Source organism: Diceros bicornis, chromosome 7 (genome assembly GCF_020826845.1).
Source record: "Diceros bicornis minor isolate mBicDic1 chromosome 7, mDicBic1.mat.cur, whole genome shotgun sequence".
Classification (NCBI taxonomy): Eukaryota; Metazoa; Chordata; class Mammalia; order Perissodactyla; family Rhinocerotidae; genus Diceros; species Diceros bicornis.
This window is the reverse complement of record NC_080746.1, coordinates 71,106,926-71,134,240: the sequence shown is the minus strand read 5'-3', so window position 1 is coordinate 71,134,240 and position 27,315 is coordinate 71,106,926. Positions and strand designations below refer to the sequence as shown.

General features: G+C 43.5%; 1 protein-coding gene across 6 annotated transcripts in view; it reads right to left on the bottom strand.

Moving 5' to 3' along the window:
- Nucleotides 1–27,315, bottom strand: part of TEAD1 (TEA domain transcription factor 1) — a 255,351-nt gene that overhangs the window by 65,028 nt on the left and 163,008 nt on the right. For 3 of the 6 annotated variants that reach the window (XM_058546006.1, XM_058546001.1, XM_058546005.1), the window contains 3 exons: nucleotides 10,226–10,290; nucleotides 7,800–7,862; nucleotides 7,648–7,710 (listed from right to left, as the gene is read on the bottom strand). In XM_058546006.1, coding sequence (XP_058401989.1) covers nucleotides 7,648–7,710; nucleotides 7,800–7,862; nucleotides 10,226–10,290 — 191 coding nt within the window. The remainder of the gene's footprint in view (nucleotides 1–7,647; nucleotides 7,711–7,799; nucleotides 7,863–10,225; nucleotides 10,291–27,315) is intronic. The other 3 variants (XM_058546003.1, XM_058546002.1, XM_058546004.1) reach the window with 3 other exon arrangements.

Sequence of the window (27,315 nt, the reverse complement as noted above, 5' to 3'; positions counted from 1 at the left end):
CCATCATCAATGAGAGGTCCTAATGCCATCACACCCAAGCACGAGAAATTAACTGTCTCCCCTTTTAGTTTTAACCTGGTTAAACTAAAAACAAGGTAATGAAAATATCGTTGAGGAGAGGGGGTACATGTCATGAATGCAAAAGAACACCCCAAAGATTGGGAGATGCCAGGAAAGGCGGTGTATCATTTCCCAAATCCCACGACTGGGACAAGTGTCTTGGTGCTGGCGCTGAGACAAAGGAGGTGGTGGTTTCAGGCTTCCTCTGCTTTGTGTTCTGCTAACAGCCAACGCTTGAAGGAGCAGAGTGGCTCAGAGGGCCAAGGGGAACACTACTGGATGAAGTGAAGCGTGTCTTCCCCATGGACAGGCCGATTCCTGGATGCAATCAGTGGTGATACAACAGGATCCAGCAGCGTGGACTGCAGCAATGCCCCGGCAAAGCTCTTGAACTCCTCAAGAGAATTCAATCAACAATTTGAACTTTAAGCTCTCTGCTTATTGGAAGGAATGGCAGATTGGAAAGAATGGCCTGTTCAGAAATCAAATCACAAAGGCCGCCAGGGAGAGAATGAAGAAAATGGCCCCGGGGAGTACACGTAGCTCGTAAATTAGTCACCAACAACTGCACACAATCAGAGAAGCTCAGGCCTTTTTCTGCTCCACTGGGATGCTGCAATGTCAGCAAGCATAGGCTTTTCTTCAATACAAGTCCGAAACTTGACATGAGGACGTGTACTGCCTCAGATGTATTCCTTCAGGGCAGAATGAAGACTTCCTTTCCCCTTAGTACTTTCACCAAAACACACTCCAGACCGAAGTGGCCTGGTCCATCTTCATGGGAAGATGATGATGGTCCTCGGTGTGGTGGTCATCTGCAGAATTAGGTTGTGACTCCCATAAGCCTTGAAGCCAGCAAATAAAAGGACTGCCTTTCAGCTGCTATCAGGGAAAGGAGGCCTCTAGGAAGGGACTGGACAACCTCTCAGGACAATCAAATATATCGCCTCAGAACAGGAAACTTTAAGTAGGAACTCTGAATAGGAAAGAAAAGACTGCTTAACGCATGGAGAATACTTCTGCATTCTTTCTACATGCTGGGATAATAAATCCCTGGAGCTTAAAAAAAAAAAAAGTTAATGACCTTCTGATGAATTAACAGTGAGTGAATAAATCAAAGTAGGGAAAAATTTCTAAAGTTGCAAGCTAGTCCTCAGCCCATACTACACAAAGTCTTCTCAGACACAGTGCTGCCTCTCACTGCTCAATGGCAGAGTCCCGTGAGGGGCTAAACTAGAGGAAAGGGGGAGATGGAAGACACTGAATGAGACTGGTGTGGATGACACTGCTGTAGACGCAGCTAGTGACACAAGGTCCAAGGGAGATCTCTAAGTCAGCATCCTTGCAATTCCCAAATGCATGGTCCGTAGACCGATAAGGCCACTTGCCCACTGTAATTCCATGCATCTATCTTCTACTTTATAACTAGAATCACGCCCAGCTACAAAGCTGTGTGTCCCGTAAAACCTACCTAGCACCTGAAGAGTGATGAGTCAAAAGGAATTTGTCTGGGCAGGAGCCAAACACACAGCACCCCCATGACTGAGAAATGACTCCCACAAAGCTCAGCTCACTTCTAGACCAGCAGTTAGCAGTCTGACTCGTCTCTTAGACACTTTAGCCCAGAAGATTAAAACAAAACAAAGTGTATGTTTAATGTCCAAAATTCTGGCACTCTGGCCACAAGCGCCTTGCATTTCTTTATCCATCCTAGCAGGCTCTTGAATCTCAACTGCACTCTGCTGACCCCTTCGCCCTTCTCCCTACTGGCCCAGTCTCTCTGCTTCCGGTTCTTCATCTCCCCACGTCCCTCCCTGACCACTTCAACTATTCCCTAGATTTTCTTGCCCCCCTGCATCTCTCTCTCGACTGTGGTCTGTGTCCAAGGCCACCCCAAAATGTTGGCCAAGTCTATCTTGGCTTAGTCAGCTATAAATTGTAGAGGAAAGCCTCATGTTGGTGCCACTGGCTTTAGCACGAATTCATTGTAGACAATGGGTAAAAATCTAGATTAGTTTTAGGACAGGGCAAAAGAAAAAGAGATCGTTGTCACTGGATTTGATTTTCTCAGGGAAATAAATGGAAAGGAGAGACACTGTTGGGTGGGGGGGAGACTGAGATTAGGGAAGAGGGCGGATAGAGGAAATCAGAAAAAGTAAGAATAATGATTTCCCATTTGATTTCTTTCACTTAAAAAAAAATTAAAGGAAATATGTCACAATGAAAGTGATCATTTCCAGATAGTACAAACATGAATGTTTAATATGTCCTTCTCTGCACTTTATTATATTTAAAATTTAGCATCAACAAAAACTTCAGTTAATTTTGATGCATACCCTCAGTGAATTGCCAATACTTTAAAAGAATCCAACCATTAATAACCTAAGCTTTAAATGCTGCTATTGAAAACTTTTGGCATACATTTGTCATACTTAATAAAGATAGAACTTTTAAACATAATTTACTCTTAAAAACAATGAGGAAGAAAGAGGACAGCTGTCCGAGGTGACTGGAGTGGAGGACGATAAAGACTGAGGAGGGTCAGGGAGCCAGGCCCCCAGGGTGTGTGGTAGGCCCCTGGTCCAGGCCCGTACCTCTCTCACTCAGACTCCTACAGCAGCCCCTGAATCAGTCTCCCTGCCTCCAGCTTTGCTCCCTCCGAGCTATCCTCCGAAAACGGCTGGAGAGATCTTTCCGAAGCATAAATGTGAATGACCCCTGCGTGCTCCCCATGGCCCACAGATGAACCTCACTCCTCAGTGGGATGATCCAGGACCTTCCTGATAGGCTCCTCCAGTCTCGTGTCCCATTCCATGCCTCCAACAAGATGGTGTTCTTCCTGGTCTCCAAACACTCCCCATATCTCAGGGGAAACTCTTTGTCTTTCTCTATGCTCAGTTCTAATGGTACCTTCTCCACAAGGTTTCTTTAATTCTCCTACACTCAGAATTAATCGTTCTTTTCACTGTGAAGTCTTGGCACTACTCTGTTAAATTTCTACTGCAGATCCCCCTAGCTAGGGACAATCTACTGGAAATCTTGTACAGCAGTCCCCCTTAACCGTGGTTTCAGTTACGCAGTCGACTACACTCCAGAAGCAGATGATCCTCCTTCTGACGTACTGTCAGAAGGTCAATAGCAGGCTAACGCTACGTCACAAAGCCTATGTCATTCACTTCACTTCATCTCATCATGTAGCCATTGTATCATCTCACATCATCACAAGAAGGGTGAGGACAGTACGGTAAGATAATTTTGAGAGAGAGACCACATTCACATAACTTTTATTACATAACATTGTTTTATTACATTATATTGTTATAATTGTTCTATTTTTTTATTAGTTATTGTTGTTAATCTCTTACTGTGCCTAATTTATAAATTAAACTTTATCATAGGTATGTATGTACAGGAAAAAATATAGTGTGTATATACGTATATATATGATGCGATACCATCTGCAGTTTCTGGCATCCACTGGGGGCGGATCTTGGAACATATCCCCTCTGGATAAGGGGGGACTACTGTATTTTCCCCAAATGTGGCCAAAAATAACAGAAAAGTTTAGTATTCCTCAAGAACAGAGACCCTGTTTATTTAAACTCAATGCCTGACTTTTACTAAAGAGTCTAGAACATACTGGACTCTCAATGAAAAGTTTACTGGACTGAATTAAGTAATCATTTCTGCACTTTTAAAGTTGAAATCGACACGGAAATCTTAAACTTTTAATAAAACAAATTTTATTATTAAAGTCCACACATTTTGGGGTGATCTGGCTCACAAACAAGCACTTTGAGAATCCCTGCAGTTAGCAGAAGCATAAAGCTGACCCTTGGAACTTATTCTAATAGATTTTCAGGGGTATGACTTCTGAAGCTGGGATGACTCATCCACAACTGTGACACGGGAATGACCGCTCTCTTCTCAAGTCTGTTGTCTTCAGAGGAACATGACAGAACAGGCTACAGAACTTGGAAAACCTGGGCTTTAAATGGGACACACGAGCTGCCCTGTAAAGGTTAGGAAAGACAGCCGAGAGGCAGTCATCTCCTTTTGCCTCTGCCTAAAGCAGTGTGGTTTTTCAAACCTCATTCAACGGAACAGCTAAAGAGGTCATTGCTAAGGATGAGAGATCATGAACTTCAATTAAAACAGCTTTAACTCTTTTATATATTGAAGGTTTCAAGTAAGATTTCAATCTGAAACATGAGCACGCTGCTTAAAAAAAGGCTGGAAAACCACTAGCCTTAAGAATTCAACACATCCTTCTCCAGGAAGTGAAGAGAGGCTTCTAGACAAGAGGCCTCACATGGAAGCCACATGTGGCAGGGGCCTCAGGTATAAGCAAACCACTTTTTCAAACTCCAAGGACGGGCAGAGAAATGAAGCTTGGCTTCAGTCTTCATAGGAGGGCCACAGGCCTTTGTCCACCCCAGAGAACGGAAATCCTTTGACTTCTGAGCATGTGGAGAAATGGCGAGCAGCCTGGCTGAGGCAGGAAGGGCAAGGACAGGTCCTCAGATGGTCAGTCATCAGCCACCTTCACCAGGAAGCTTTGCTATATCTTCTCAGGCAAAGCACAGTGTCTGTTGTAAGTCTGGATATTTCCTGCCACCCCTACCACCCACCCAGAAGCTATCGTTGTTGTCTGTTGGGGTGACTTCAACTTTCCCAACTTTCTATAGCGAGTTCATCTCATTAGTTATTGTAGAAGGCCAAGAAGAAGTGGCTATCAGCCTGACCCCACAATGAACTCAGCAAGGATGCTCATCCCTGCCTCCCAGGGATGTGCTGTTAAGACTCCAGAGCTGAACAAGAAAGTGCAGACGGAGCAGCGAGATCTACCTCTTCTCCAAGGCCAGCAGACCTGAGCCCGTTTCCTGGCAATGGCTGGTTAGGAAGGTTAAAGAGAGCAACTGTAACATAAAACACCCACGGGAGCTGAAGTCAGCAACATCTCTGCAGGCAGGTGACAGCCAGCCTCATTCTCCTCCACTGTCCTAAGGCCCTCAGAGTGGTAACACGGCAGCTCTGCAGCTAGGACCACATCACCCCCCGAGTTACTGATGATCACCACAGTGTCAATCACAAATTAAGTCCACATTTTGACCAAGGGCTCAAAGTTAAAAATTCACCTTACTTCTAAAATCTGGGCGCTGAGGGTGGGGCTGGTAGCAAGGGCTGCGTGCCTAGATACAAGAGATGTGAGGGGTGACGGGTTATCTACAGTGTGTGCGGGCGTGAAGCCTTCTGCTTGAAAACATTCTCCCACCTCCACTAGAGGAAACTCTGTCTGAAACAGGAGTGGTTTAGGATTCATAAAGATCTGAGTTCAAATCCTGACTTTGACACTTACTAGGCTTGGGGGCTTTTGGCAAGTCAAACTCCAGGAGCCCTGGTTTCCTAAATATTATTCCTCAAAATCGGAATAGCAGAGCTTACTTCGCAGTGAACTTACATGAGAGCACACACAAGAGGTCTGCACTACACTAACTCCTGTCTTTCGGTCCCATCCCAAGCAGCAGCACATTGTCCCTGTAGCTCGTCCCTGGGATTCCCCCCATGTTTTATTTTGGCTCTTTCTGCTAACCCTTATCCAACAGCGCCCTACATTTCACATTCCCCTTTACAAGGCCAGCTCTATGAACAGGGGGTTGGCTGTAAACTGCCCACCACGATGAGCGCCAGGCCTGGAACACTCAACTGGTATTACTGACGGGAAGAACAAAGGCCTCTGTTTTTCCAAGAATGATGTGGTAGGGAGGGAGAAAAGGAACTACGAGAAGATGGAGGTGGTTCTTGGAGCTGAAATGCTGAGCCAGTTGCTCCTTGACTGTCTGTTTCTGCCTCCTCCTTGTGTCTGCCCCAAAGGAGAGAGGGCCAGGGCTGAAAGTAAGGGGAAAGTCTTTTTTTTTATTTTTTAGGAACAAACACAAATACAACTATGTGTATATATATGTATAAAGTAATGGCAAAATTATTTCCATTGAGTAAGATTCCTAAAATCACCACGTGAGAAAGAGAGTGCATCCCAGAGGGATCCCTTCTGAACAGGAGAGCTTTATTCATCACTTATAGGGCTTTTGGTCTACAGCTGTGGGCCCTGGTGGGTCCAGAGGAACCACATAGACAGTGTAGAAATACAGCAATTCATAACATCGCAGATGGAAACACAAAATTGATGTCTGTAAACTTCTTTGTACATCATTAATTCGTTAGCTCAGAGAAACTAGAAACAGAGTCAGAACTTGAGCAAACACTGGGGAAGTTACATCCACATAGAGAGGACTGCATCTTTGGTTAAAAAGCAGGATCTAGGAAGTTATCTTAGTCTTCCAACTGCTCAGCCAGTGCAGCTAAAAGCCAGCCACCATCAGCCACACGTGCGAGCGAGCCAGCATGCTGCCCACTGCAAAGGGCACACCAAATGCTCCTTCCTAGTCACTAGTCCTACTCCGCAGCCAGTCTTGTTTGCATTAAAGAAAATTGGAGGACTTTGGGAAGGGTCCCAGTGTTCACCACTCAGTGCTGTGAAATTACACTTTGTTCTTTAGATTTAGAACAAAAACACAAATTTAACGAATATATGGAAAAAATCAGAACAGGACAAAAAAAGGAATGGGGGAAAGGCAACAACATGGGCTACAAATTCATTTTTATTATAAAGTAAAGCTCCTCCATGCAAAAACTATAATCGTTTTGCATTTCTAAAAAGGGCATTACAGAAAAAAAGGTAATGTATGTTTTACTACAAATTTTGGAAGGGGAGAAAATAGGGAGAACTTGCATTTAACAAATTGTCCATGCCTCCATTTTTGCTATGAAATATATATTAAGAGACTGGAAAATGAGGCACTTGTAAAAAAAAATTCAAGTAAACTCAAGTATGAATGGAATTGCAAACATTGATTTGATCAAGAGCTTTCCCATCTCTAAGATCCATCTTTTTTTTAAAAGGTCTCATCTTAAATTTCTTTTTCAATAAAAGAGCCCTACACTTAAAAAACAACATTAAGCAATGTGCAAAAATCTGGCAGAAAATACTCTCCGTGTTCGAAGAACACATGAGAAATTAACAGGAAAAAGATGTATTTTCATAAGTATTCTTGAAAATACATCAAAAACACAAAATAATTTCTAAATATTTTTTTAAAGTAATTTCATGCTGACCATGAAATGATTTTTTTTTTTTAATGATTTTTCTTTAAATATAATTTCTACACCAACTTTACATCTCTGGACTTTTTTTCCTCTCTGAGCCCAGGGCTGCTTGGTGGATATTCAAAGGGTAAAAAAAAAATCATGTTTCTGTGCTGAAAAGTTATCAAGACCAGCTCTCTGCTGCATTTGCATTGTTACTGGGGACACACACACACACACACACACACACACTCTCTCTCTCTCTCAGCTTAATGTGAGGCTAGTACAGAAACAGAGAGATTAGACACAAAGAAATGTAAACAGCTCTCACATGCGAGGAAACTAGGTTACGAGAATCCCAGCACCAGGCATTCACCAGTCACCATGGAAAACAGGAAGTGAGATGCATAGCAACCACAAGCCAAAAAGCAGGAAAGCGCATACCTTTAGCTTGGAATGAAAATCACGAGATTTCCTTCTGGCAAGAACCTGAATGTGACTAGACACCTGCAGGGTAGGGGAAGGGAGGAAAACAAAGGAAAAGCCTGTAACCATGGAGATGAAAAGCCCCCTACAACTGGGCAAGCCAGACGTACCTTAATGGCGGCTTGAATTTCTCGAACTTTCTTTCTTGCTAAGACCTGTATATGACTAGACACCTACATTGTTCGGGATTATGAGGGGAAACAAAAAACAAAACAAAACAAAACAAAAAAAGGAAATCAAATATAAAATTGCTACTCCTTGGGAGGGGTTCGGGGTGGGGGGTGGGGGGGGGAGGTTATTTGCATCTCAACAAAGCTCTGCAGTTAGGAATACACAGTCCCAGCCAGACACCAAGCCCCCAGCGCTGCTCTAAGCTTTTCAGACTGGGTCATCACTGCAGTGACTTGATTCAGGATGAAAGTTAGGCTGATCTCAGTTTTCTCACCAGGGAGAAAGTCATGGGCAAGGGATGCGAGGGGGAGAGTGGGGTTGTTTTCCTCATAAAATTAAAAAGGTGGGGGTAGAAGTAAATGAAAACATTTATAGCTTCTCAGTTATCAGGAGGGAAAATCCCTTTTTCTCAATTTAGAAGAGACGATCCATAAATTAGCACATTCTGCAGAATCAAAAAGCTGAAGCTGTCGGTTGTATTTTGATCTCATTAAGAGCTCTGGATTCTGTAGCAAATGTTAAAATAATACTGACATGTAAATTAGATCTCAAAGAGAAATGGAAAGACCCAGTTAGCAGAGCATTTTTTTTTTTTGCCCCTATAAATATCTTTAATCCTTCCACTCTTTTGGGTATTGACTGGACACCAAGTGGATTTGCATATTATTACAAAGCGAAAAGTGTGAATACAGCCAGCCAGCCATCCTGTTAGAAATCTGGGTTGAAAACCACACGGATTTGCTGAACAACAAATTCACATTGGAGAGGTATCACCAACTGCTGCCTAAAAACATCCCCAGGATGCCGGGGTGTGGAAACCAAGCCAAGCCCGGCTTCTGAAACACAATGATTCCACTGGGTAAACAAATTTGCATCTCTTTCAGCGGGACTGGGTTAAATTTAGAAGAGTCCCCCAGTGAAGGGGTTGGGCACATGACCAGAGCTCACAGAACAGCAGACAGCCCAGGTCCAGCACTTGCAGTATGTTGGGAATTAGATCTGTTTGTTTCAGAAATTTAGAACCTTCCATGTAAAAGTTCAGCAATCCACACTGCGAGGCAATTACTTCATTTCAAACACTCTAGCGACTCTAAGAACAGGATTTACGATAATAAAAGATCTTTTTATCTTTAACTTTGAGTTTTGAGTGTTAATTTGTTTTTCCATTTGCTTTTGTATTTATTTACTAAGTATGGAGAAGAAGGAACTCCCCCATCCTCTTCACTCCTCCATCCGGCTCTTGCTTTTACTTGTTTTCACCCGAATTTTGTTCTTTTGGGATCCTCTGAGTTGAAGAGGGCCACCGTCGGGGGGGAACATCCACCGAACAGACAATGTCCTGCCTCTGAGCACTGGCAGGAGGCCACTTCCCTCTGTGCTGACTCAGCAGCCAGGCTCCTGGCTGGGGCACAGGGAGCATTCCTGGGGAAAAGCTCTCCCCCGTCATAAACACTCACGAAAACAACTCATCACCGAGCAGAGAACTGGAACCTGCTGCTCAGGCTTAACGAGACCACAGCTGAGCTTGGCTTTTGGTTTGATTATAGTTTTTAAAATCCATGCCAGATCAATCAGCATAGGTCAACATTAAAAAAATAATTTTTTTCTGTTAACAACTCACCCGTGAGGTTTGTATAATTTTTTCCCCCTTTCCCTTTCTTTCTTTTTCTGTTTGTAGTTAAACACACATTGCTCATCCATTCCAGTTCTGAACTGGGTCAGAGATTTGGGCTGCTTGACATCAGAAAGCAGAAGGAGAGTCGGAGCCCTGACAAAGGGCAGAGGAAAATTCCTGCCACTACTCTGCACAAAGGTATTTCAGTTGTAACTTCATTTCAATCACAGCAGCTACTGACAAAAAGCCACAGCTTACGGAGCGACAGTTCCCTGGACGCACATCATTCAGTATCATATTCAGGCCAACACTTACGGCTGCTGGTGTTACTTTTTCATTGAAATGATGACTAATATGTAATTGTTCCAGGATTTTACAATGTGTAAAATCTCCAAATTTCATGACTCCAAGCGTATTTGCATCTGCAGCTTCTGCAATGTTTGCAGATGCATAGGTTGGGAAAGAAATTTAAGTCTGAAAACACAGTAAAGGAGCAGTTCATACACTGCCCTTACCAGTGAAACTTTCCCAAATGTGTATAAAAAGAACTCTAGAGACCACATCATAAAGGGTCACTGAAATGATGAACAGTGAAAACTGAGCCAATTTAATATGCCTACAACACTGACGTCCTCACAGGGAACTCAAAAATTGGGGCTCCTAGGAGCCAAAGCAGAGCCAGCCACTGCAGCCACAATGCCTCCTGGGGCCATTCGCTGACATGCACAACTTCCAGGCGGGTTACTTTACCTGTTTTCTGGTCCTCGTCTTCCCTGTCCTGAGTTTGATGTATCTGGCTATCAATTCATTCCTACCTGAAAGAAAGAAGAATTTACAGTAAGATAGGTTACTTAAAAAAAAAAAAGCCTCTGAAAGCTAAGAAGAGAATTCAGAATCAAGAATTTTTAAGTTGCAGGTCTAAGTTTATTAATGCTAGAAAAACAAAACAGCACAATTGTTTGCAAAAATATTTACTAGGGGAAATTAGGATGAACGGCATTTAATATGAACTATGATCAGCAATTGAGGATAGAAATATGCCTTGTAAAATTGTGCCTTTTTGTTTCTTTGCATGCTTGTACCTAAATGGGTGGTCACTTCTAAGAGCAGCAAATACACAGATTAGTGTGGGACCACACAAACCTGGTTCTGTTCTGGTCCTATTTTTCATATCCATTCCTCCGCACCCAGCTTTCTACTGGCAGTTAACTCCAGTTAGTCATTATAGCCACAAGAGAATGAACTGCAGTGCCCACGGAAACCCTACAGTGATAAGAACAGCTAACAGCATGAAATCAGACACCCCCTAAAGATAGTCACTGCCCTAGTAACTAACCATACACAAGATCATGTCGGTGAGAAAAAACGACTAAACGTCCTCCTCAAAACTTTATAACCTTTCTCCCAAAGAAAATGCCTAAAAGTATACACAAATACCTCCCATTCCTATCCCCCGAGGAGACTGAAAAGTCTCAAACAGATAACCTGACCACAGAACTATAAGATAATGGGGAAATATACCCCTGAAGCTAAGTGAAGAAATAGATTACTAAGCTACTACATGAAATAAAAATCCACTCATACATGACATGGGTCCAAATTGTAACTATAATCATAACTGGATAGCTAGCCATGTAATTTGTGTTGGCTGTCTTACTTCCCAGACACACTGCTCTCCTGAAGAGGGCAAGAACCCTGTCTTGTTCCCCAAGTCTCCTCAGCACCCAGCACACTGCTGGGCACACAGAATAAATAAGGATATAACAGCCTGTGGTGAGAGAGAGTGAGCCACACCCCCAGATCTCCCCGGGCAGTGTAAAGAACTGGCAGCACTGATGACCGACACAACAGTGTCCTTATAGAAATCCCGTCTGAGAATTCTAAACTCTCCTATCACTGCCTAGAACATTCCTGTAATCACGGCTCTGCCACCACCTGTCTGGGTGAGGACTGCACAGGGCACAGTCCCCACTGAAAGGCAAAGGCATTGTAGACTCTTGGGGCTGGAAAGCACCTCTGGGTCATCCACTCCCACCCCTCAGTCTAAGTCCTTATAAACCTAAGCCAGCACTTCTAGAATTGAGGAAGCAGCCCATTCTATCTTAAAACATATTTAAGAATAAAAAGACCCTCCTTATTTGGGGTTTCCTGTAACTTGCATCCCCAGATTCTTCTTGCTCCTCTTAACAAGGCTAGTCCCTTACGCACATGAAGCCTTCCAGATGTGAAGGACAGTTTTCAGGTCCTCCTGCAGTTGTACCCAGGCTAAACCTCCCTGTTCCTTTGTTATCTACGACAAGCTTTGGAACACTTCCACACCCGTCCTGTGACCATCCTTTGTTTATCTGCCTTTCATGGCCTGGAGCCCACAACTGTAGTGATGCTCCTGCTATGACAGGTCCCAGCAGAGTAGATCTATCACCTTCCTCATCCTAAATACTTCACCTCTGTTAACGCAGCCTAATGCCGCACTAGATTTGGGGGACCAGAAAAAACTGTCAATTTATGTCCACCTGTCAACATGAACTCCTAGGTCTTTTTCATACAGGCTATTCCTCATATACATTTCTTCTCCTGTTCCTAGTCTCTTCATGCCTAGTTGGGATTTTCAATCCAAATACAGAACTTTATATTTATTTCTATGGCATTTCATCCTCTTAGATTAAGCTTATCATTCCAGTCTGTCAGAATCTTCTCAGATCCTGATTCTGTGACTGAACTTACCCTTTAACCACAGAAAAGGGACCTCTAAATCAGTTTTGAGGATTGCTTCTCTAAGCATTCTCTTTCAAACTTTTAAGAACCACCAATATTCCCTGTAGTGTCATCGGGTCTACTTCTCCATCTCTCAGATGGTTGTACAGATTTTGCAATTTGTCTCAAAGGCTCGCTGACAGCAGAGCCCAGCTAGGAGTGCCTAATTACCAGAAGCCAGACCTCAATGACAAGGTCTGCAGACGAGCCAAGCATCCTCCAGCCCGGGGCCTCACCGCGCACCCTGTTCAGGGCTGTCTGAAGGGCCAAGACGAAATAAATCCAGGGCTCTGTGTTACATGCAATTTCATCTGAACCTTGTCCAGATGGCAAACTTGTCTCCTGCCCCCATACTTGCTTATTTTCTATGAAAGCAGACGGAATAGCTCGGTATGTGTGACATATCACCTGTGTAACTAATTTTTAATTTCCTATGGCATTTGGTTGAATGGATGAGATCAATATCCAGGACACTCTTGACTGTATACCGTGTAGTCTATGCAAATGCCACCCCTTGGGGTTAAACAATGTCAACTTACACTCTGATTAAAGTACTTCTGAAGATTACTACTTCTGCAACAGGCCCTCACTGAGTATCCACTATGAGCCGAGTGCCACGCTGTAGTCATCATTTCACTGAAAGCTTATCATAACTCTTACATTCCTGTTCTTCACATGAGCAGGATCACCTTTCAAAAGCCTGTGTTCTTTCTTTCACACCATGTTTCAAGCCACAAGGAGTAATTAACCCGAGGGTCCTATGTGTGTCTTCCTGTCTCACCAGAAGGAATATCGCTGATTCCGATTTTAAATTCAAATTCAACTAACACTAAAGCATCTCCCGTGACCTGAACACAGTGTTAATCACTTTATTTCATGTGACTTTTTTAATGACCACGAGGGTGGCTTTGTGCACAGAAAACAATCATGTTTAACTGGTTGAAAAAAATGTACATTTCATTTGTTTAGTTATTAAAAAAAATAAACATCCTAGTTTATCTTTAAGTTTCAAGTTCAATTTATATATCATAATTTTTACAATCATTTTCAAAGGGCCATTCGATTAATGTTTGGTCCATTTTACAAACCCAGTTAAACTCCTTTAGACATTTGAAACTATATATTTAATTTGATGTACCTAATTCTTTTAAATATTAGAATTGTTTAACTTACAAAACTTTCCCTTAAACAACTCTTAGAAACCTAATAAATTCCTTTAGATGCTTTAACATTGTTTACAAATTGAGTAAGACTTCAACCCTCCTAAAAATCAAGTCTAAATCCATGACTTCCTTACACATTTTAATTTGGAAATACAGGCTAACTTGTTGCATGGGTCAAGTTATTTTAAATAATTACTTGAAGTATCAAATATACATAAATTCATTAAATCAAAAATATTAATACTATGACTTTGATTCTATTAAAATCTTCTATTTTCCATTCTAAGTTCTCCCAGAATTAAAATATGCTTACGCATTAGGGAAATAAGTATGCCATTCCAAACAATTTTGGAATATCTTTTTTGGCTACTTGGGGTTGTACATATTTTGCAGAAATCAACTAGGTTCTGAATCAATTCTTGTCAGTGACCCTGACAGGAGGTCCTGAGTCCTATTTCTATTTCTAGAGTACTGCCCTGCAAATGAGGGGGATCCAGATAGTCCAGAGCCCTGGATTTAAATCGTGGTACTGAGGTGCAGAATTCCCTAACCGAGGACCAGGAGCTCAGCGGCACCAACCATCACTGATGTAACTGGCAGTGGGTCTCCGGCCCACACTGCAGTCTTGTTTTGCAGCCGTAATCAGAATGTTGGGTATTAGAAACGTTAACCCTCATTTCTCTCTCTTCCAACACACACACACACACACACACACACACACACACACACACACACACACACACACAGAGTGCTGCTCGATCCAGTAAACCTTACATTACAAAAATGACTTTCAACAAAGTTAACTTTCAAGTTAATCATGGCGTTCCAAAACTAATCTTACAGTCACGTGGGGACCATCTCCTTTGTGCCTTATATGAAGCCTGGCTGGTGCATCTGGGATGTAAAGAGAAGACAGCTTGCTTGACCACAAGGAGTTCACAGTCCAACACAAGGCCTGGAATACAGCAGATCAGCTCAACGCGTCAGACAACGCGGGAAATCTCGAACGCCTTCCCCAAAATACTAGAACGTAAGTTAGGCCTTTAAGGATGGATTACATTTTCTCCAACATTTTATTATGAAAAATCTCAGACATACAGGAGTTTTTTACAGAAAGAATTTTGGTGAACACTATACACCCACCACCTAGATTCTACCATCCACTGTTTCTACACCTGCTTTACCTCACGTCTGTCCATTCCTCTATCCATCCACCAAGCCATCTTATTTTGTTGTTGTTGCTGCATTTCATGTTGTTGTTGTTGCTGCAGGCACGATAACACTTCTCTCTAAATTCTTCAGTGTGCATATCATTAACTCAAGTGATAAGATGGATTTTGACAGGACGAATGGAGGGGGTAGGTTAAAGACCATTTTAGACCAAAGCAGCAGCATTTCTTTAAATATATAAGCAGGAAACTGGGACTCTCTAGAAAACCACGCCTGCTGACCCTTCAGCTCCCTAGACCAATGCACATTCGTTCCTTCTGAGCCCAGGAGTCTCCAGGTTCTATACTCACAGCAGCCACGACTCATCTCCTTCATACTTCTCTATAAAGACTTGTAATTGCTTATAGAGCTGAGTGGCAACGTCACACTTCACCAAGTGTCATTATACAACAGCTTTGCTGTAGCACAAAATTTCCTTCAGAAATGCACATCCTATCACTTCTTTAGGTCTGCGATTCTGCAGCTACAGTTCTTGCTTTCCCCACAGGCAGTAGGCAGCAGCAGCAGAGACAAACACCCCCTGACCTGCCACTTTATACTGTGACCCTCACTAGGCACTGCAATCCAGATTTTATTTTATTCTTCCTTTCTCCTAAATAACATAACACAGTTGAAAGCGAGCCCATCATCAGCTTCTCTTCCATCCCGGATTGCTGTGAAATTGCCTGCTAAAGGGGGCAAAGAGAGCAAGATGCCGGCAGAAAGGCACGGAGTTTGCACTGTGCTTGCCTTATCCAGACAGAAGGCTGGTTAACGTTGTTGTGGGCTGAGTGTGTAATGGGATGTGGCCTCAAGGCCATGTTTGAGGCACAGCAAATGCAGGGTCTGTGGCTAGAAATTGTAGCCCAGAGACACTCGGCTTTAACAGTGTAAGAGCCACTTTGTAATTGAATGGAGTCAGGGAGCCACAAAGAAAGAAGCAACAAATGGAACCTTCTCTTCCCTGGCTGCAGCCAGTCCTAAGGCAAACACACCAGTGGAGGGCTGAGCAGCCCAGGGTCCTGGGGCCGGGGCTCTAGCTAATGCACTCTGAGGAAACCTCTGCTGGCCCTCCCTACGCTGGCAGGGAGATGTGAGTTTTCCCCACGCCTTTTTCCCCATGTTAAAAAAACGAGAATCAGATGAAAACGCAAACTTCTCTTGATTGCTAGACCAAAGCTGTATCACACAGGCATTGATGCTATGGTGGCGACCACAGGGTCTTCCACACCCTCTCGCAAACCCTAACTCAGCTCAATAGCACTACTAGAACGTTCCCTGTTAACACCTTGAGCTTTCTGAGCTCTGTACCTGTGTGCACGATTGCTTTCACGGCCCATATTGTCCTTGCCCATTTCTGCACGTCTGGATTCTGCCCACCTTTCAAATGCCTCGTCCTTCACGAGCCTTCCAGCTAGAAGAGGGCTCCCCTGTCCCTAAATATCCACAGCCCTTGACCTGGGCTTCTTTGCTTCTGATTCGTATCCTTTCTGCCTTATACCATGTCGGTACATGTCATGGCTCCAACCAGATCATCAAGTCGTTGAAAACAAGAACCAATGACATTCATCTTTTCTCCGCTTCCCCTTCCTAGGCAGCTCAATGTTTGTGAAGTGAGTCGTTGTCAGAGGCAGAAAAGACGCTTCTACATCCCTACAATCCAGTTTGATGTTGGATCATCAACATTATCAACATAAAGTGAAAAAAGAAAAGAAAAAGATGACTCAGTGGGAAGAAGCAAAGAAAGATGCCTTCCACAAAGCGCCAACACCATGCAACCTGGCTCTGTCCTCCAACACCAGCAGCAGGGCCCGACAGAAAGAACGTTTACAAAAGACTTTCTCAGGCAAGATTCTACAAGATGGTATGAAAATACTTTCTAGCCACAGTCCCTTTTTTATCGGCTGAGGTTCCTCTAAAGGAAAAAATATCTTAGGATATGAAAGTCAACAACCAGAAAGTGCAGGAGTAGGGACCTTGTGGGACCCAGGGTCAGTGCCTAGGGAGAGGCCTCCAGAATGTTTAATGGGATGTTTCATGACCCTGTCCTCCCGAATATCTGGGGAGTTATATCTGTGGATACTGCCAGAGGAACCTGCGAGGAGTTAATAATTAACCTCTTCCACCTTGCTGCCACCGTCCTAGCAACACTGGAGAAAGAAGGTCTACCAAAGCCGGCTAGTGCCCCACCAGCCAGACGCCGACTGCACCTGCAAGCACGACCAATGTGCGAGAACTAGGAGGGTACAAAGACGCCATCCCCGCCTTCAAGGAGTTTACACCTGTGAAGGACTCTCTCCCATGAGAACAGGGTCAAGTCCCCCTAGCCCTCCCGACACCTCTCACTCACAGCACGAGTCACAGCTGCCACGTTCCGCTTATCTGAATGAGTACACGATAAATGCCTGCCTCCCCCACTGCCGGATAGGAAGTTACCCAGGAGCACAGACCATAGGTTGGGTTTCGCTCATCACTGTACCCCTGGTGCCAAGAATACAGCAGGAACTCAGTAAGGACACACTGACAAAATGAATGACTGAATGAGAGGGATGGAAAACCAGAGTGCCAGAAGCTAAGATGGGAGGAAAAGGAAGCTACATGAAAAAGAATATTTGAACCAGCCCCAGAGCGCTGCCAATGAGGAAGTTTAGACACCAGTGTCTCGGTTAATCCCCAGCATAAATCATTGACCGAAAACCAGCACCAATGTGGAAAATCACCAGAAAGGGCCAGGCAGCCCGTTCTGGGTTGTCAGGGGCTGGTGCTGTGTGTTCCCGATCTAAAGGTTTACAAAATGGACTGATGGCCTTCAGGGAGTGAACACTGGCAGGTCCCTGAGATAACCTGTGTCTGCATTCTCCCAGGGGCTTAGAAGGAACAGCTTCAGAAGAAAGAATACACAGAGGAAGGCTGTGTTAAACCCTGGTTAGTCAGAACTTATTCCTCGCATCCCTTCAAATGCCTGGCAGTAACTCAAGCCTCACCTTCTCGGATTCAACGGCAGCTGATAACATTACCAAGTGACGGCCCCATAAAACTCCGAGTTACAGCTACAAACCACACATTTGCATTAGATCACAAGGGCCAAAAGAGAGGAGCAAGTAAAAACGTCTAACGCTATGAATTGTATGCAATTCCCCTATGTTGGAGAGAAGTTCTTTTTGTTGTAATTATTTCTAGAAGGAAAATAAATATGAACGAAGTAAGTTTTTCTAATGGCTCATTCTCTATGAAGTAATAAAGAGATGCTATACAATCACCTTTTTTAATCCTCTAATGAATAATTTACCTAGCCTTAAGACTTTATGCCTCTAGCTGTTCTCCTTTCTAATCCATCCTATACACGGCTACCTAAAATGCAGCTCTGGTTTAGCCACTCCTCTGCTTCAAGGCCTTCAACGGCCCCCCACCGCCTATAGTCACAAGGTCAAACTGCTTTAGTGTGGTATTCAACACTGTCCCATCATTTGGCCCTAACTTTTTATTTTTCATGACATACCACCACCACCTTAATCCACGGTAAGACCACCATCAAAATGCACACCCTGCTTCCAGTCGCCAGAACCATCCTGCCTTTCTAAGGTTCTGTTCAGAGTTGCGATACCTCTTAAGACTATCAGTCAAAATCCTTCCGGGTCCGGCTCAGACGCTGTCTCCCCCATGAAACCCCACCTGAAACACGCACGAGGCATGGAATGTGTGAGGAGGAGTGAGCGAGCGAGCAGGCACCCGGAGCTCACCTCACAGACTTCCCGTGGTTGGGAAAGGCCACGATACTGCAAAGCAAACTGAACGAAAAGTTACTGTGAGTTAAAAACAAATCGCTTAGTATACAAGGAGAGCGATGGCTTGACTCTCATGGGAAGTGACACAGTCACCGCTCTGTCCTGGGCCCACAGCGTTTCCCTTCTGCATGTGCCAGGGCACTGCCCACATTCTGGCCCTGGTGTGAGTTCCTTGTGTAACAGACCACAAGCTCCTTAAAGGCAGGGTATATGTCTTCAGCATCTGTGTATCCCACACACTCAAGGTGTGTATGGGATTTAATGGAACCTAAGCTTGTTGCCCCCACCAGCAACCTAAATAGACCCCCTACCCACAGGCTCTCAAGGGAGTATTCAGTCCCAACAGTTCCTGCCACTCATCTTGTGGGCATTCAACCTTTTCTTTCAAGTCCACACCTGATTATGTTGCTTTCCTACATCAATAGGTCTCCGACCTCTATAAGAAACACACTCCTTAGCCTGGTACCTAAGCCTAACAGCCCATTCCTGTAGACAGCTCCTCTATTCTAGCACAAGGATCTTCACAGAGTTCCCCAAGCCACCATCATGCTTTTCCACACCCCTGTGCCTTTATACAACCACTTGTCCTTAAATGTCCCTTTTCCTTTGCCTGCAAACTCCTATTCATCCCTACACATCCCAACCAAAGCATTTCCTCCCTGAAGTCTTCTCAGAGCTATCCAGACTGAGTTGGTCATCTCCTCCTTCGTAACCTCGTGTGCTGAGCATACACCCCTGCTGCTGCTGCACTGCCACTTACCTCTGGGACCACTCATTCCCTGTTTAGCATAGTGACTGCCCCATGGAAAGAATCTATCTAGCTCTCTCTGGCCCCAGATCTGGCATCTATGAAGTAAGTACTCAATAAATGTTTTCAATAAATGAATGAATGAATGAGCTCTCCTCTTCTACATTAAGAATATCAGAAAAAAATGACCTAGAAAAAATTTATGAAAATTGGACAGCACTGCCCATATCACCTGAAATCTGCAGGCCCTTTTGCAGGTACCACTATTTCAATGAGAGGCGGCAGAGTTTTCCAGACCTTCATTCTGCTCTCTTAGTTTGGCACAAGTGTGACCAACACATGCTCTTTTCCTCCTCATCCCTCCTCCCTCGACATGCCACCGAAATATGGACCTGGTCCAAAAAAAAAGCTAATCTCAACATTAACCCAGGAGAGTCTGGTTAATGAAAAACTTTGCTAAGAACACTGTTTATTTATTAATGATTTGGCCTTAGAGAAGTGTGAAATCCACACGTTCAAAGTGCTAAAAACTGCAGGTCTTTAATGGTGGCAATGCTGCAGACTTAGGTTCTGTGGGTTTTTTTTTAACTCAGATATATGATTGCCTAGATCCTTCTGGGGAAGTTGGACTTGTACTTATTAGCCATGTGAACTTGGGCAACTTGCTTAACTTCTCTGGACCTCTACTTCCTCACCTGTAAAATGGCGATAAAGCACCTTCCCTGGAGGGGTGTTGTATATGAGCAATAACAAATGTGGAGGTCCTGGCACCTTGAGGCAATTTAAATGGTCCTGTACGTATTATGTAATGTCACTGCACTTGGTTTTGATGTTTCCATGGCTTGACCTGATATATAAGCTCCTAAAGGAAGTTAAAAAGGCTTTCTGTCCAGGACACCATACTGCATGGCATCTACTTTCAGTGTTACTGAAACTGAACATCTTTTCCATGCTACACTTAAAATGTTCTCAAAAATCTTTGCATCATCCTAAATTTTCAAAATGATATGGCCATAAACATTGCTTCCAAGTAAAAGGTACCCTTTATGGCGATATCTTAACATTAAGAGGGCATCACGCAAGCTACTTACTTATTACAATAATCTTTTAATTTAGAATAGATTCTTCACTGAATAAAATAGCAGGAATTAGATTTTTGCCAAGGGCTAAGTGTGGCCAAAATTCCTATAATTTGTGGCAGATTGTAAAATTATCTCTACAAATAGGCTACAGGCATTGCATTAAACAGCGTGTCCCCCACTGGATTTCTAGAATTTAGTTCTCAGTGTAAAAAAACAACTATCACTAGAAGAATGAAGCATCAACTTCTGTAGCTAGTACAGCAGTAGCTATACAAAGGGCAGTTATGTAAGCATTAAACCAAAATGACACTCACATGAGATTACCCACTGCTTAGAAAACACCCTCAAGAGAAATCTACATGTCTAAGCACTTAGAAATTCTTTAAAAAATAATACGGAAACAGTGATCATAAGGGACAAGAATCTAAAATATGCATTCAAACCAAAGAAACTGAAATTTGGGGGTTAAGCTAAATGAACTAACATTGCACGGCAGGTAAAGACGGAGTGAGGTGGTAGAAAGCTGGACAGGAACGTGCTGAACACCTACCGCGTGTCAGCACTGTGCTTACACACTCACGTACTTAACCCTCACACCCGCCTCATTCCCGTTTTATAAGTGCTGAACCTGAGGTTCAAAGAAGTTAAGAAACTTGCCCAAGTTCTCACACTAGTAAGGGGCAGAGTTGGGATTTGAAACCAGCCTTGTCTTCCAAGCTCATCATTCCTTAACTTTAGACCAACTGCTCTGAAAATAGCCTCCACAATAAGTTAGCTTCTCACAAGATCATGACCAAGTGCTTAACAAGAACAAAACCTTAGAAGGGGACATCACCCACCCAGAAGGGGACTGAATTGTAGGTACACCATTTGTAAAGTTCGCCATTCACCCCCTACAATACGGGATAGAACCTCAACGCCTCTTGATGCATCCAGGGCCTTTCATAATCTGGCCCCAGTGCACTCCCCTCCCCTGGTCAATAACATCTGTTGAATACCTTCTCTGTAAAAAGCATTGCGCTGGGTACTATAGAGAGACACGCTGGAATAATACTTACTCTCTGCCCTCAGGGAGCCTACAGTTTAGGAGAAATGAGGCAAGAAGCCACACAATAGTGATGAAGGGCAGAGCCTGAAGAGGATGAGAGGAAACGTACTGAAGATCAGTCTGAGACCAAAGTCCATAGACGTCTCCTCCTTTGGTTGTCATGTTCTCTGTCATTTGACCCAACCCCTCTGGCCACATCCCACTGGCCTCAAACCAGGAGGAGCCAAAGGCAACAATGTACAGGCCAGTCATTAAGGAGAAAAGAGCGTCCTATGAAATGGGCTTTCTATTTTAGATGGTGATCAAGCAAACCAGATTATCTCCTTCGGTTGAGTTTTAGATTCAGGAGCGTCAATCCATTTTTACTCTTTTAAATTTCTGATTACCCAGGTAATACGTAACATATTCTCCCTGTAAAAAATAAAAACGTTACACATACAAATCCACTTATTTTGCCTTTTCTCCTGCCACTCTCTACACACTGTCATCTCATGTTGGGTGCTCTTCCCTTTGTGTGAATGACCCACTCTTCCCCCTCCCTGCCCTCATGGTCCCACCAAGTCTGCTGAATGCTTATTTCTGAGTTGCCAAGACCTAATGCCAATGGCCCTTCCCGACTCCGGGCAGTCAGTTCGCTCTGCCCCTCCAGCTTGCCCTGCCCCTTCAGCTCGCCATCCCCCACACACAGCTCTAGCGCAGGGCTTGCCGTACTGTACTCTTCCTGTGGGTGTTTTTGCTCATCTTCTCTGACAAACCACGAGCTTCTTGAAGGCAGGCCCACATCCTGTTCCCAGAGTCCTCTGTCTTCCAACTCCTGGCACCGTACTGACAATGTGCTACTTAGCAATAGCACTACTGCTGATTTTAGCCCCCTCTTGAAAGAAAAAATATTTGAAGTGACATCACGGCACAGAGGTGGTAGTTACTGAATCTTTTTTTTTTGAAGAGGCAGGAAGAGAAGGAGGGAGAAGGGGCAGGAAGAACAGAAAAGCACTCTGCTGACAGGCATGGGACATGAAGAATACAACAGGGTTCCTGCCTTCTAGGAACTCACAAGCTAATTAAATGCTCATGTAATGCTGGAATACCCAGGAACTTCTCCTCTTCCTAAGCTCCAAGAAATGCAAGAGGCACCCACAACCATAACTGAGATATAGGGTGGCAATAAGGGATGCTGAGTGGCTGTTCTATTCCCTAGTGGAGAGAACCTGGAAAACTTAAAGCCTTTCCTTCTTCAAAATTAGCTCAATCTACTCTATTTACTAATTCTTGGGATCTTCCTCAATTTCAGGATTACCACCTGCATAAAGCATAACATTCTAAGAAACATCCCAACCTTTTCATAGGTAGAATAGGTAAGAATAAACTGGATAAAATGCAGATGACATTCCTAACGCAGGGCCATATTCTGGGTAGCCACAGTATTTTTTCAAGACAAGGAATATATAGAATCAATGTGGCTTCATCTGCAAGCTCATTTGCCCCATGCAAGTTTGATTTTTTAAAAGGCAGAGCCCAAACTATTTATCCTTACATGGCTCCAGTCCTGAAGGCTGCTTTGCAAAGATATCTCAGAGTGAAATTATCCAGCAAACCCTTGTGTGGATAGAAGGTTCCACAAGTCAACAACCGCTTAAGCAGTTTAAACCAACAAGCAAGATGCCCTCTATTTAAATGCTATGAGCGAATCTATTTTAAGCCTTTAAAAATCCTTTGGGCAGGTGTTTAAGCTGTGTACAGACTGAGCCTGCGGGGGCTGTGGGGGTGGGGGAGGGTGGGCTCTACTCTCCAGGCAGGCAACATTTTGTTCAGACAATCTTGCTGCAGCAGGTCATGTGACAAAGGCCAAATAAACAGCATCTGGGGATTTTCAATTACAGACCTTCGCCCAGCATGCCTGCACTGTAATCTCTACCAGATGAGGCTCAGGCCTCCCTATTTTCAATAATTCACACACTGTGTACACATAACATGACAATAAGGGCATTCATGGTGTGGCCTGATTCGCAGATCAAAGCCAGCAAAGGGCCAGCTGTAAGCATGCTCTGCTGCTGGGTGATTCGTGCTTTCCACAGGCTTGGAAAGACACTCTGCAGGACCTGGCAAGCCGGCTTCTTTCCTGTGCGGTATGCTGAGCAAACTCAGAGCATGAACTGGGAACAGCCTCCTGGGACGGCCAGAGAGGCGACCAATTTCACGTGTATTTGCAAGTACTGGGCGCTTCAAACTCCAACCTACTCAATAAGCTGCCTCTTGGAGGGGCTTGCCTTGGCCAGTGCAAGACTGGTGCAAAACCTCTAGCGCTCCCAGGAGCAGGTGGTACTTGAAAACAAACCTGTTCTAAAAAGATGGTAAGGTTCCCGTACTTAATAAACCCTCAGCTAGGCGCTCGAGTTTACAAATTTGCCGGCTGTGCAGTTTCTCTTTAGCCGTTACACACATACAAGTGACTCAGACACAAACCACACGGAAGTATATTTTCAATGCATGTCACAGAGCTTTGGGTCTGGGAAATGAAAGAGAACACTCTGTTGTATTACTGAAATCCCTGCACATTAACTCAATTAACTCATGTGTGTAGACTAACACATTGACCACTGTGTGCGTGTGTGCACACACGCGCATAAGTGCTTTAAAAGCATTCAGAATTCTCAAGTCCACAGCATTCCAAATGCCTATTGCCCTGCAGGGAGAGTTGCAACCGGAGGAAATAAGGACACCACTTCCTCATATAAAGATTTCATACCCGTCAATCAGGGTAGGAACCCAGAGGAAGCCATAATGGTGACTTCCTCGACAGCAAACCCATGCTGCTCACCAGCTGTGGGCTAGGCGTCCTTACCCCCTTTTCTCTCTCATTCAGAATGGTTTCCTCTTAATCACAATAATCCCAAAAGTGCTAAAACATATCAATCGTTGGGTAAGCCCTGCCTACAAAGGGCCAGCCGGCTGGCTTTTATGGCCTTGTCCAACAGCAGCTGATACGCCATTCAGTGACAAATCCAATTTAGCAGTTACAAGAGGTTTAGCATCCCTGAAAAAATATTGGGGTTGATCTGGCACTCTGAAGTCAGCAAATGCTCCACTGCCATATTGTTGCAGAGATTATTCTGCTGTCATATTTGGATGTCTATGACCCACTGTCTCGCACCTTCTCTATCCTTGCCCCCCACGATCTGATGATGGTAGTGGTGGTAGTGATGGCGGTAACAATTTAATCCCCGGATAAAAAATACAGGCAAAAATCATACTTGGAAAGCGACTAAATAATGTGATTTTACCACCACCCCTCCCAACACACACACACACACACACACACACACACACACACAGGGGAATAATTGGCTCTACTTTTCAAACAGGAATTTCTAACACATTGAAGGAAAAAACTATGGGGTGAAATCGATTTCACTCTAATCTTTGGATTCTAGGTCAGCTTTAAAGAGTAAAAGGAGATAAACACGTAAAGATTTTACCCTTGGACTGAAATTCATCTTATTAAAAACCATCACAGGACTAATGAAAAAACCTTGTAATGAAATTCTTTACATTCATCTTAAACATCAAAATGTTAAAATTAAGAAAAGCTTTAAGCCATGATGGAGGGAAGCAAATAAGCTGACAGAAAGAACAATCCACTTTTGAATATTTAAAATACTCAAAAAATATATATTCTTTACAGATAATTATATAAATTCAAGTTAAAAAAATCTCCAAAGAAAATAACTTGGATAATTTAGCTATAAAAGGGATGCACAAACAACAAAAATGCCATTTTCAAGCAACACCACAAGGTAATTTACAAAGTAAAAGGGAAATGATCTAATTGGAACATGGGTTGATTATTCCTTTAATATTAGGCTTTGTAGTCAACAGTTGGTTATTTATCCCAGCTCCAGTTTTAACGATACCGAAAAAGTGACCACAGAGACATCTGGTTTAAAAAAACAAAGTTTTCAGTGCCATAAATGAGATGTGCGCAATTGTGGCCGGCAAGATATCAACGATGGAATCTTCCACACATGGAGTTCTTATTTCATGTGGTTTTAGAACTCTATTCTTTTCTCTGGATTTTTTAAAGCATACACTGAAAATTAAAACAAAAAGCAAACACCCAAATCCTGCAGACTAAAGAAGACATTTAGCTTCTGTGAATAACAATCCATTAGATTAATATTTTGTCAACGTCACTTGTCACAACAAAAGCAGCAACATTTATAATTTACTCTAAGACTGGTTTAATTAAAATTCAAAAAGCCACGACAAAGCTATATTGAATTTCATTTGCCGCATTGTAATTACTTACTTTGTAGCTGACTATAAACAGTACTTTTATTACATCCACAAAAATGCATTTAAAAGCTAACACTGATTCGGAGATACTGGAAAAACTGAGGGAACAAGTCCCGTCACTTTTACTTTGAACAGAGTTACTGCCTACTTTAATGTGACATCAGAACAAGAGGATGCATGATCTTTCCAATCTGACGGGCCTATGGGTCTCCCTACATCACCTGCCCTCAGAGCAGGGCTTGGACTCCCCGAGAACACAGATTTGGCAGAGCCCCATCTACATACCTCCCTCCCAAGACCAAGAAAGAGTCTCACTTGGCTCAAAGTCAACAATGAAACAATAGAGGCTGCCAGGCATGATGGATGACTTAAAGGCTTAAAACTACCATTTGCATCCCCCCAGATAAACAATTAGCTGAAAAATTTTTTTTCTGGAGGCAACTTCCAATACTGCTAAAACGTCTGGCAGGGGAGAGTTAGTTTAGTGAAATTAGACTGACTTTAAGAAGATTTGTCTGAGACATTTTCCGAAAGTGTCTTACTGGAGTGGGAAGAAACAAACCTTTCATTTTGGATAAAAAACAAAGCTGAGAATTTTAAAAGTTAGGAAAGGCTTAGAAACGTCTAACTTCCATAAAGCCACCATATCAAGGTTTGCAACGTATTTGATTACCTAATTTTTCCATTCCCTCTTCCCTGATTTTAAATTCATATAATTCTTCAAGGCGGCACAATAAAAAATTCACTTGCTGAACAAGGCAGGCAGGCACAAACGTGATTTAAGTATGAAAGAAACGAAGCAGCCTTCACACATGCTTGCCAGGTAAAAATCAGGGGTTCTGAAACCGCATACTTGCCATTTTCTGGAGCCGTGAGGACTCAGGTGGAAATGCCTGAGAAATATCTTAAAAGTCAACCTGAATTTCTCTAGAATGAATTTACAGGACAGGGCAGGGGTGTCTCTGGAAGTTCACCGAGCCTCCCTTAATAACGTGGTAGCAGTGCGGTCTCCGTGGCAACTGCGACTCCAACTCGCCAGCGAGCTCAGAGCATAACCGCCAAAGGTTGCTCCTCAAATCTCAACTTCCCGCCTCGAGGCGAGGACAAAACCAGAGTTTTAAGCCCAGGGAAACAGTGCAGGGATTTTCAAAAAGGACTCTCCTAAACGCTGGCTTGGTCAATAGCTGGGCGTCAGCGGCACAGAACTCTGCAGCTCCATCTCGCTAGAGAAGCTGGGAACACGATTTTAAAGGGAGTTAAGAGCCCCCTGAGAATGTTCCATGAGTGAAATATATTTGCTGTAATATTATAATGTGTTATGACAAGTTATGTATCATTATAACAGGCTCCCGTGATTAACATTAGTCTGACTGGTTTTTCTCTGCTCTGTACAAATGACTTGAAGGGTTTAGGATCAGCTCGCTCAACAGAATTGGGCACCTGAGGAAAATGGACTATATTTCTTTAACATATGTAGCCTTGAGGCTTATACTTCATGAGGTCATAGGACATTTTCAGAAGAGACCCTTCCAGACTCCTCCATATGAACAGGGACGTGCAGAAAAATACAGACTCTAGAATTCTCCCATCAGCTAGTCGCTGACTTCAGGGAAAGTTATTAACCTTTCTGAGTCTCAGTTTCCCCAAAGGTCTAATACCCTATAATGCTATGATACTGTGATGATAAGGTCTAGCTACTTTTGTATTCCTTCCCAACACAAGCAGTCAGAGAACACCAGGAAGCACTGGTGTCCTTCA